We start from the raw sequence: 11,612 nt of genomic DNA, 5'->3' as shown, positions 1-11,612 counted from the left end.
TTCACTGATTTCTCACCCCTCATTCAAACATCCCCCAAAGTTTGTTAACCCCTGTATAATCTGCAGGCAGATGGTGTGTGAAACACACTCCATGCACACACGCACACAGACACACACACACGTATTAGTTACTGTTTTGTTTTTTCTCAACTGAGCATCTTAACATGAACTCTGACTTTTTCTTCACTTCATTAACTGTAACTGACAAGTGAGGATTTAGGGACTAGAAGTGCTAACATGTTATCACAAGTCACCGCTGACCAGACTGGCTGATCTATGTAAGTTTTAATGTGGATGTAATTCTTTAGCTTTATGTACTCCTGGGAGAAATGTAGCTCTTAATTAGTTAATATTAAAATCAATAAGTTTTTTGATGGGGTTTCAGTTCATCCATCCATCCATCCATCCATCCATCCATCATCGACTGCTTATTCGGAGCTGGGTCCCTGAGGCAACAATCTGAGCAGAGATGCCCATACTTCTCTTTACCCCCAGAAACCTCACTAGTTCCTCAGGGGGCATCCCAAGGTGACCCCAGGCCCGCCAAGAGACATAGTCTCTCCAGCTTGTCCTAGGTCTTCCCCTCCTTCCGGTAGGACATGCCTCCCCAGGGAGACATCCAGGAGGCATCCGAAACAGATGCCCGAGCCACCTCAGTTGACTCCGCTTGATATGGAGGAGCAACTGCTCTATTCCGAGCTCCTCCCTGGTGACTAAGCTCCTCACCCTCAGAGGAAACTCATTTCTTCCACTTGTACCTGAGATCTTGTCCTTTCTGTCATTACCCGAAGCTCATGACCGTAGGTTGAGAGCTTTCGACTTGGCTCTTTCCTCACCACGACAGACCTATACAATGACAGCAGCACTAAAGCCACTGCACCGGTCCGTCTGTTGATCTCACATTCCGTCCTTCCCTTCCTTGTCCAGCTTCAGTCATACCAGGATCGAACATACCTTAGCAAGGGCCTTGAACCCCGTACTCCTGGAGCACTCCCCATAAGATACCACGAGAGATGTGGTTGAATGCCTTCTCAAGATCCACAAAGCACATATGGATGGGCAAACTCCCATGAACCCTCAAGCACCAGTGTTCCACAACCAAAACAAAAACTGCATTGTTCTTCTTGAGTCCAAGGTCCGACTATCGGTCTAATCCTCCTCTCAAGTTCCCTAGAATAAACTTCCAAGGGAACTGGAAAGGGGACCCTCCAGTCCCCTTTCTTGAAAAGGGGGACCACCACCTCAGTCTGTCAGTCCAGAGGTCCTGCCATGCAACGTCAACAAGAGAATCCCTGTACATCCAGAGATTTGAGATACTCATAATCTCATTCACCCCCGGTGCCCTGCCACTGGAGAGCTGGGCTTGGTTTTAGTTCATCATCAGTATGTTGTGCAAAGCCTCATCCTTCAGATTGGTGTCTGATGCCCTTTGGACCAACTCCTGGAGGTACTGCTTCATTATCATTGACACGAAGATCATATATAAGTAAACACCGTTTCATGCAGGTACTTACAGAAATATTCATTTAGAGTTATAAAAGTAATTACACCCATTGTGTACCCACATTGTTGCAATATGTGTGTGTATCTAACTCTAATAGTTGTTACCTAGATTTCCCAGAATACTTTTTCATGCCTGAACTTGTTGCATCCACTTTTCAATTTTATACCGTAGTTGTTCATGATTACTGCCGAAATTATTTTTTGCAAGTGGATGGTTACAGTGATTGCTTTAAAAGCAGCATTATTATATATATGGCGACAACAATGGATCACAATCATACAGGATTTCTTTATAATTATTTTATAGTTAAATGAGAAGCCATAAACCTAAACACTGGTTCTGAGCCTGCAGTGTGGATTTACTGTTTATTGTTAGTTATACACTGTAGAAAAAGAACCATCTAAACATCAATAAATGAAAAAAATAATCATCTGAATGATGTGAATTAGATTATTTTATAGTATGGAATAATATTAATAGTGTTACATTGATTTACATTAAATAATTGCTTCAATTCTGGAAAAAAATGGCAAAATATGAACAATATTTATCATTTCGTTAATTGTTCGTGAGTATTTTGTGACATATATCCAGTTGTAAGTCTATGCATACTTCTATCCATCACCCCTTTCCGATCTCTTTTTAAAGAAGCCTCCAAAAGGATCAGCCCAACCAGTAATTTCATAAAAAGGGCTTTAATTGGGCCTTGTTTTCCCATGAAGGGTTTGGAAACATCAAGCTAAAAGGAAAATTCCTGAGTGGCATCAATATCCACACGGCACTGGTGAGGAGGGTTGTCAGGGTCAACGGAGCAGTTCTTCTGCAGGTCTATACAGAGGTATTGCACATGGCACATCAGCTCATGGATGAGGGGGCACATACTGTTGACTTCTTGATACTTTTCACATTATTTTCACACATTTACTCGTGAAAGTATTGCCCAGCTGCATGTTAGACAAAGGCTGTGATAAGCTGCACCCTTACTGAAACTAAGTTGAGAGTAAAACATACCGAAGTCCATTTTCATTCTATCATTAAGAAAAGGGGGGGGGGCAGAGCAGCACATTGAGCCTTTCCAGTTTATGAATAGAAGAAAGTGAATGTTTGGATCTGTAGACATTCTTGTGAATTTATAAGGTTGGTACTAACCTTGTAAATTCACAGGCTTCCATCTGAACTACAGTATGTCTTATTTTCAGTCAGTTTACAAATCTTTATCCTGTTTATTAGCTTGTGATTATTTGGACTCCAAAACATGGCTCATTCCAAGTCAGCTGGTTCCCTAGAATGAATGAATCGTAATAGTGGTAAACCATAAACTTCAAATGGACATTTTAAAATTCAATGAATCAATGAATTTTCTCCAACAGTGTGCCGAGGGTCCTGTTGTGGCCCTTAGAACCCATTCTGTCAATTACTAGATGCATCAGTTGAAAAGCTTTAAGAATGCAGCCAACATGTCATCAACTGGTCACTGAGCAATGTCCATACCTTCAGCCTAGGGTCCCTCAAGGTGTATGCCCTTGTAGATCTACCCCATTATCTGCATCTACTCTGACATTTACCAAATCATTTTATGGTAATCTATAAAATAGTTTCCTTAATTAACAAAAAAATATTTTTTTTAAAAGTGGAAGGAATTCCTGAATTGGCCCTGTCATGAAATACTTCAGGTAGTTTGTAGCATATTGGACAAAAAATAGCAAAAAAAAAACAATAAACAAAAACAGACAAATAAAAAGTTGTATGTTACCCATTAATCCCAATCCACTTCAGAATTTATTGTCGTTCATTTGTCAGGGAATAAGGTATTGATGATTTATGGAGGTTGGTCTTGGAATATACTGCCTGATGTGGATCCATTGTACTCTGTCCAGGGGGTACGGGTCTAATGCAGGGTGTGATTGAACTCAAGTGGAATGGGGAGCATTGGTTATGTCCTGAATATCATTCTAGGTATTTTTGTGATTTGAAGTGCTCCTTCATATAAGGGCTAATATACAAATGACTTTATTTGTTATTGTGGTGGTTTTACAATTTATCAAGTGGTGAATCAAGAGCATCACAGTGCAAATGATTAAAGGTAAAAATAATTCATAGTAGTAATAATAATAATATAACAAAAGACAAATGGACTAAATCCTTGGCCTAATTGGTGTTTTGTGTTAAACAATTATTGCGCAGCCAGATTGATGAACAACTGAATACTAATGTCGCAGGTTTCTGAACTAACGCAGATGCCAGGTGAATCTTAGAACTTTGGCTCAATTTCAGCTGGTAAATGGGATCATTTACCTGCCTGTGGCTCCAGAAAGGACATTCCAGGGCAAGAGAAGAGACGCGGAATCCGAGCATAAGGAAAGCTGGCGCTCTGTCTCTGTTCTTCCTCATTCGCAACCCCGCACTGACACGAAGTCACGGAGTCGGGGGGGAAAAAAGAGACACAGACCTACATATTTACATCACACATACCCCCCCCCACACACACACACACATACACATACACACACACACACGGAGGGTGTGTGTTGCAGCAGGGGGCGCAGCAGAAGCTGCTTTCTATCTTGCTGTTTAGTTTCCAGCTTTCTGTCATTCCGTGTCTTCGTGCGTAAAAGCAGAACCTCCTGGAATCACCATGATGACCAATTCCCAGACTTTCCGCTGCCAGTGGCCTGATTCATAACTCGGAGGAAGGATTTACTGATTTGAATGGCTTTAGCGCAAAGTCTCCGGAGTGAAACCCTGCAGTTCCACCTGGATTAATGTTTCGACCACGATCTACCTGGAAATTAATCTGTGAGCGCTCCGGTGCGGCAGGACGCACAGGTTCCACTGCGGCGTAAAGGACCTGTACTATTACTGCACTTCTCCATCAGACGCCTACAGGTAAGTTAACATGAACATTATGCTTTTAATAATAATGATATCAGTAACAGTAATGCTTATGTGTGCTCTGCAAGTTTGTCTCATGTGTGTTGTCTATAAAGTTAAGGGCTCTCCGGTCATCCTTTCTAATTCAGTGAAATAATTTAATCAAGGTGGAAAAGTAAGAAAGATATACACTGTCTGGGGAGAGGAGTGAAAATCTGTCCCCCAAGGGGACGGCAGACCTGGGGTCTAATGGGGTTGCAGTTCCTCAGCAGGGGGTTCCCTCATTAGGAGCCGGAGGTCAGAGAGGTCAACTCACATGGTCAAGTGGGTAGAAGCTGTTAATTCTGTCCCCCTGAGCCAGTGTGTTGAAGGACTGTCAGGCAGAGAGATGCAATCGCAGCTAAAAGTGTCATCGTGTCGACACTGTTGAGACGTTAAGAGGGGAGACTCAGGTCAGTGAAGTCACTCAGTCACGGCGTGTTGTGGCCTGAGAGACGGCGTCTATGTGGAGAAAGTATCAGTCAGATGTATGTTATGTAATTATGTTTTGTTTTCTGTTTTTGTTTTCACTCAATTTAGAAACCAGCAGCTATGCACAACATCTGGGTCTGGATTTCCAGGTAATGTCAGAGGGATTTTTTTTATATATTTGCACAAGTTTTCATATTCATTTACATACCGATAAACGTCCATGTCTGTCTAGTTCTCTAATTGTTCATCAACTTTATGAACATCACGCCACTGTACATATTCTTGGTTGTAAACTAATAATGCCACTAAGGTAAAACTATCAGTATCTACTCTGTCTTTTTCCTGTAGTGTTTCTTTCGTCCTCCTGTTGCTTCAGTCAGACCCCCTGGATGGCCAACAAGAAACAGGCCAGAGGAAGGTGAGCAGCAGTTGCTCGGCAGCTGGTGAGGATGGTAACATTTGCATCATGCACGTGATGGCAGATCTCTCTCGAATAATTCCTGGGACTTCAAATCTCCGGGTTGTTAGAAAGGAACAATGGGACATTTGTCCAGAGACGTGCACGAGTCCCTTGTTAAGACAGTCGAAGGTATGAACCTTCAGCCCTGCTTCTTCTGTGCTGGTATCCCTGTGTGTGTAAACATTGGAGGTGTTCCTCAAGGGAAACCTGAGCAGGGCGCTAATCCGTTAACATTTAAGAAGAGCATGAGAGGAAAAATTGCTTTGATTGCATTGAAACAGAGGTCTGAAGTCACTAGTCAGCAGCCTCCCTCTGGACCACATGGAGGAGGAGGAAACTGATGGATGGACATTACGGGTGAAGATGACTGGCAGATGGACTTAACAGTTGGTCACAAGGGTTTCAGCAAGAGTCGGTTCCATGTGTTTCCCCCAGGTGTCGAGCTGTGTGACCTTTGGCTGACCTGGGAGATCGTTAGATGACAGTAGGGTTGGGTTTCAAAGGCTGGGACAGGGTGGACGAGGTAGGGGGTTCTGGGGTCTCTCTGAATAGCTGCACATGCTGATTGACAGGAGGCGAACTTACTGCCAACTCTCCTCACTGCTTCTGCATTCACTTTCCATCCACTGAAAGTCAAAGACCGCTGAGCTTTTACTACGGCCATGTGTTTGCCCAGAGAGGCAACAAATGGGCACAAAGTGCCTCTCAAAGAGCAGGATTTCTATGCAGCTCCATGGATAAAGTAGGCTTGGCACAGAGCCTCTCCTGGCAGGGAGTGCAGCGATCACTGCTAATACGTCCCTGGCAAAGTTGCACAGGGGGATAGAGTCAACAGCTAGAAATGCAGGTTGCCAATAGGGAATAGGCCACTAACAGAGATCCACTAATCAGCCAAATCAGGGGTTTATTTCCATGAATAGAGATCTGTTTCAGGGATACTGGTGGGAGGCAGGGAGGCAGGATAGTCATGTTGATGAGATGAGGTCACCGACTTGAGCCTGTACAAGTCTGAGGAGATTAAAGTGTCATTGATGGAGGCTTTCCATCAATTGTTGGCATTTACTTTGCGGTGCTTTGCCCTGATGTTTTGCACGCTGTGGTGTTGCTAATCGGGGTTGTATCATCTTCATACAGGTTGCTGAGAGGGCAGAGTCACAACAGGAGTTCAGGGCAGAGCATGGAGAAATTCGTGGCTCCTGGGGCACCTGGGGTTCCTGGTCAACCTGCTCCCAGACTTGCGGAAGAGGGGTACAGCAGCAGAGCAGGCCCTGTCTGCCCGTTTACACTCAAGCCCAATACCCCAGAAAGGCTGGCTTTCACCCCCAGCAGCCAGGCCATGTCATTTCTGCCCTGCGGCCATCAGTTCCTCTGCACCGCAACACAGGCTTGTCGTCTAACGGCAGCATCCGTGAGGAGCTGAGGGAGGAGAAGCAGAGCCGACCTGGTGGACGCAGGTACTTGAATGTCTGGTGAAGGTTGATGGATCTATGATATGAATTTTTCAAGGAAATATTAGAGTCAAATCGTGAAATGAAACATATATATATATATAAAACATATATATATAAAACATATATATATAAAACACACATATATATATATATATATATATACATATATATATAAAACACACACACACACACATATATATATATATATATATATATATATATATATATATATATATATACTGTATATAGGGCTCAGCACAGAATTGAATAGTATGGAAATAATGAATTTGACATCATGTGCCCAGTGAATTGTGCAGAATATCTGTATAAAAGTGGAAGTTGATGTTAGGTGTTCTTTAATGTCACCTATTTTATCTCATGAAATCATTTATTATATATTTGATAGACTTTTATTTTTTATCTAATTGAATGAAAAAAATCCTGTCTACCTCTACTGGAAGTAGTTTGAATGTAATGAGGGTCACTGAGGAGCTTTATTTCTGTGTTAGGGCTCTTGTCTTTGTTAGTCTCCAAAGCGCCTGTGTGGCTGAGCTGCATGCTGAGCAGCCTGCGCTGACAGGGACTCTTTGGAGCCATCACTATGGACCATCTGACTGCCCTTCAAAAGCCAATCTTTTACGGGCAGAGTCAAAGACTTGGCTTCTGCTCGACAGCTTTGTGACCTTCTTCCTGTTGTGCTTGCCTTAAAACAAATAGCATTTATAAATAGAAGGCTGTTTCAATGTGAATTTAAGGGGGAAAAAACTACATCAAAAACTCCCAGAATTCTGCTACTGATATTTTGATGCTTTTACAATTCAAACGTGTGATGTGAATAAATATAATTGTATTTTAAGATGATATTTTCTTTTCCCTCTCATTGGTTTAAGCAGAGTTAGGAACATCTAGAGATGGAGGTGACACTGTTTTTTTTTTTATCGGGTTCTTCAGGAGGGTCACTCACATCGTGCCCGGGAGGTATGGCTATGGGAGAGCTCCTCATGTTACCCCATTGCAGACAGATGCAGCTAAGAACTCTGGGACAGCTCGCTCCCACAGACAGAGACGCTCTGCTGCAGCTGATGCCCACCATGCTGGCGCTCGAGTCCATGGTGGACATAGGTCAAACAACCTCGACCCTTCCACCAACCTCTATCGCTACAGCAGGCCCTACAGGCAGCCCAAGGAACAGAACTATCAAAATCACCGAGTCTGGGCCCCCCTGTACCAACCGGGTTCAGCCAACCAGGAGCAGGTCCAATGGGAGCGTGGATCAAGCAGCCAGACCTATGAACACCAGCACCACCAAGAGAGACCCTACAACCCTCTGCCTAAATCATTCTGCACAGGAGATCCTGCTCACTACAGGATCTGCAAGAGTGAAGTATGTAAATCTGAGATGATCAATATTCTGTTTAAAGTTTTTATTTGTTTTTTATTATCAATTCCTTTATTTCCTCGGCCAGTGGATCTTTGGGTGCTCCTTTCTGTCATTGGCTCAACTTGCTGACAAGCTAATTTTTTCCTGCAAGTTTTGAACATGAAAAAAAACAACCTGACTTTCAGTTAGATTATTGTCTATTCAGATCAGTCAGGTAATGATAATTTGACATTACATATCACCTTTTTAAATTAACCTGAGAAAAAATTGACAAGTAGTATAAGGTCTGTGGAGAAGAAGACAGTTATTTAATTCTCTGTTGCCGTCCACCAGAGTTACAGACACAGAACAAGAACAGAAACATCCATCTACCCTGTCACTCATTCCCGTAGCTATTCAAAACACACCACGTGATTTGATCCTCTATTATAATACCTGGATTTGGCAAATAGCTGATGTAGGATTTTTTTGCTTTTTGTTTGAGGATAGAAGCACTCATTAGGAAGGAAATGTTTTAGTTACGTACAGTAAAGACATCCTATTTAAAATTCCTTTTTGGGGCTTTTATTATGAAATCAATTTAACCCCAACTGTAATGGATAAGTGTGGATGAGCTTTGCTCAACAGATCCAAATGGAATCGTTGTTTATTAAAATAAATCCAAACTGTGTCTGGTTCTGTGTCTCATCTCGGATGTGTGATGACACTGATATTCAAGCAAAGCAAAGCAGACCAGAGTCTTGTTTAAGCAGAGGAATCAGGGATGTGTCAGAGAGGTTGAGTTTCACTGGCAAGAATCATAAGTACAGGAATGTAGAGGCTTTTAACAAGAGATCCAGAGCTACAAGCATAGAGTTAAAACAGTCTGAGCAGAGTCGCCCGACTGCACCAGTCAAACAAAGACCAGAGCAGCCAGAGTAACAATGACAAATGTGAGCTTGATGCAGCTGCTAAAGGGTTTACTTGTTGGAAAATCAATGTGTGTGTGTCTGTTTGGTTCATCTGCAGGCCTGCCCTCCATCCAGCAGAAACATCAGGGCTGTTCAGTGCTCTTCATACAACAACCAGCCTTTCATGGGTCGAGTTTACGAGTGGGAACCATTCACTGAGGGTATGTTGTGTACATGCAGTATACATTTGTTCAGTGCATTGGTGACTTTTTGGTTGTGTTATGGCAACATCTTATAATTTGTAATTCAAAGCGGAAGTAGTGCAATTTTACCTGTATTTCAGTGACGTAACAATAAGTGAAGAAAGTTAATTCATGTATGGGCAAAAAGGTGAAGGCGTTCCAAATCCAATCGTGAGTTGGCAAGAGAACGATGAATGCAAAAATGAGGAACAAAGCAAAGATTCTAAAATATTTCTCAAGGAAAAGGGTCGATGCTCCACATAACCTAGGAAAAAATCTAAGGTGAACCTAACTAACATTGGCAAAGGTGGGAGGAGTTGCAAAAGAAATGCAAAGCGTAAATATGACACAATGATCGTCTATCAAATGCTTAGCACTTATAATGTACAGATGTGACTCAAATACAAAGACAGAACTAGGACACAAGGGGATGCTGGAAAAAGCAGAAGCTTCCGACATAAATTATTTTTGACACAACCAAAGAACGGAGGCAGAGTACGGCCAAAAAAAAGAAAAGAAAAGGAAACATGGAACAAACCTGAGTTGAATCCATAGAAACCAACATTAGAATAAACACTTGAGAACGCTGAACCTACTAGGACTCTAAAAGACAGGGTAGCAGGTATATAGGGTTTAATGATCGGAGACAGGTGAGTGATTTCAACTATGGCTGTGAGACCCACGATGGCAGGAACTTAAAAAACAGTTGACATTAGTCTTTCAAACAAAGCAAGGAATTAAATATGGAACAATATCACAAAATTAAGCAATTAGAAGATAATATGCTCATTCTCTTCAGGAAATGTTTAACAACTTCAGAGTCATAGCTTGGTTGAAGCTTTTTTTTTTTAAAAACTGATTAGCGCTGGGAAATTAGTGGCACACTCTAGTTAGTTTTTTAATCATCGTATACAGTATATGTATGTACAGGCCCAGAACACACACACAGCTCCTTTGTGGTGCGCCCAAATGAGCAACTTGTAAGGGGGATGGTGCCTTGCTCAAGGGGTGCCTTGGCAGTGCTATGGAGGTGAGCTGATACCTCCACCTCCAGGTGTTTTTTTTTTTTTTGGCAGGAGCGGGAATCGAACCGCCGATCTTGAATCATAGGACGATCCGCTCTACCGCGTGCTTTACCACTGAGCTACTGCCGCCCCTATGTAGTCATACACTTGGGCCCTAGATAAATTAATGCGCTGAGCTGGTGAGTGATAGTCTTTACTGTTCAAAAAATGGTGGCATCACAGTTAAGGTCAAGGAATCGTAGACAAGTATTGACCAACAGACCAACATTTCCATCTCTACAGCCAACAAAAAACCTCAAGCATTTCTTTGAAACAAAGATAGAAAAAAATCTAACTTACAGAACTAGAACCAAGGCAGTCACAGATTGCAACATCCCGTGACACCTCTGAATTCAAAATTTTACCCTGACCTACTTGTGTAGGTCAAAGATCAAAGCTTGTACTCTGACCAACTTTCATAGATCAAAGCACCAGCTTTGACCTATGAAGTGTACAAAAGTTGAAATTTGACCTTGACCTAGTTTTCTCAATTTTCAAGGTCATCATCTCATTTTCATCCCCTTTGCCACCAGAGTGATGTGATTTTTGTTTCATCTTTCTATCTGCAATGGTTGTGAGGATATTCCGTGGACAAACTGCCGGCCGGCCGGACGAGCGGTCAAACACTGACAATTACAATACATCACCATTTTGAAGCGGGATTTAACAACGACACCATATAGTTGCTGTTTAAGGTGGATAGGAGAGATGGATCAGGACCTTAATTTAAAAAGTGTTTTACACAATCCTAACCCACAGAAAAACACACACATTTCACTACAACTCTCATTTGTCATGTCAGTTTCTCCTTCAGTTACCCGACCAGTGACCCGTAAGAACTAAGTTGTGCTGCGATGTCAGCACTGCAGTTTGTCACCTGTCTGGAGGCTCGCTGATAAATGTTCATTTATACAAACTCTCAGAACTCACTCACCTGAGGTATCCAGGCAACAGTCAAAACATGTCCCGAATGGTAATTCTGTGATAGGGCTGAAAATCACAACCCCCAAATTAATCTCCTGTCAGACAAGTGTAGTTTTGAGATCTTGTCTTTCTGCTGCTTTGGCTGAGAGTAATACAGATGTTAAGATTAAAAAGCCTCAGGTAGTTAAATATATGAGGATGTGGATGTTTTGACAGCTGTAATAAGAAAATACCTTATTCCAACTGAACTAAATGCACTGCATTCATTGTTCTCTTCAGTCTGACACTGCAGTACTTGTACCTTCAAAACAAACAAACAAACAAAAAACAACAGATTCTTTACCATTCCAACCC

At 42.2% G+C, this 11,612-nt stretch overlaps 1 protein-coding gene across 1 annotated transcript in view; it reads left to right on the top strand.

Moving 5' to 3' along the window:
• The first annotated feature begins 4,092 nt into the window (after window positions 1-4,092).
• LOC137600527 (thrombospondin type-1 domain-containing protein 4-like) overlaps window positions 4,093-11,612 on the top strand; it is a 42,305-nt gene continuing 34,785 nt past the window's right edge. The window contains exons 1-6 of the mRNA XM_068322204.1: window positions 4,093-4,390; window positions 4,955-4,995; window positions 5,195-5,264; window positions 6,441-6,760; window positions 7,709-8,141; window positions 9,147-9,249. Of these exons, the coding sequence (XP_068178305.1) occupies window positions 4,967-4,995; window positions 5,195-5,264; window positions 6,441-6,760; window positions 7,709-8,141; window positions 9,147-9,249 (955 nt within the window). The 5' untranslated portion in view covers window positions 4,093-4,390; window positions 4,955-4,966. The remainder of the gene's footprint in view (window positions 4,391-4,954; window positions 4,996-5,194; window positions 5,265-6,440; window positions 6,761-7,708; window positions 8,142-9,146; window positions 9,250-11,612) is intronic.

Source organism: Antennarius striatus, chromosome 1, assembly GCF_040054535.1.
Source record: "Antennarius striatus isolate MH-2024 chromosome 1, ASM4005453v1, whole genome shotgun sequence".
Classification (NCBI taxonomy): domain Eukaryota; kingdom Metazoa; phylum Chordata; class Actinopteri; order Lophiiformes; family Antennariidae; genus Antennarius; species Antennarius striatus.
The sequence above is the reverse complement of the archived record's forward strand: the minus strand, read 5'-3'. Positions and strand labels throughout refer to the sequence as shown.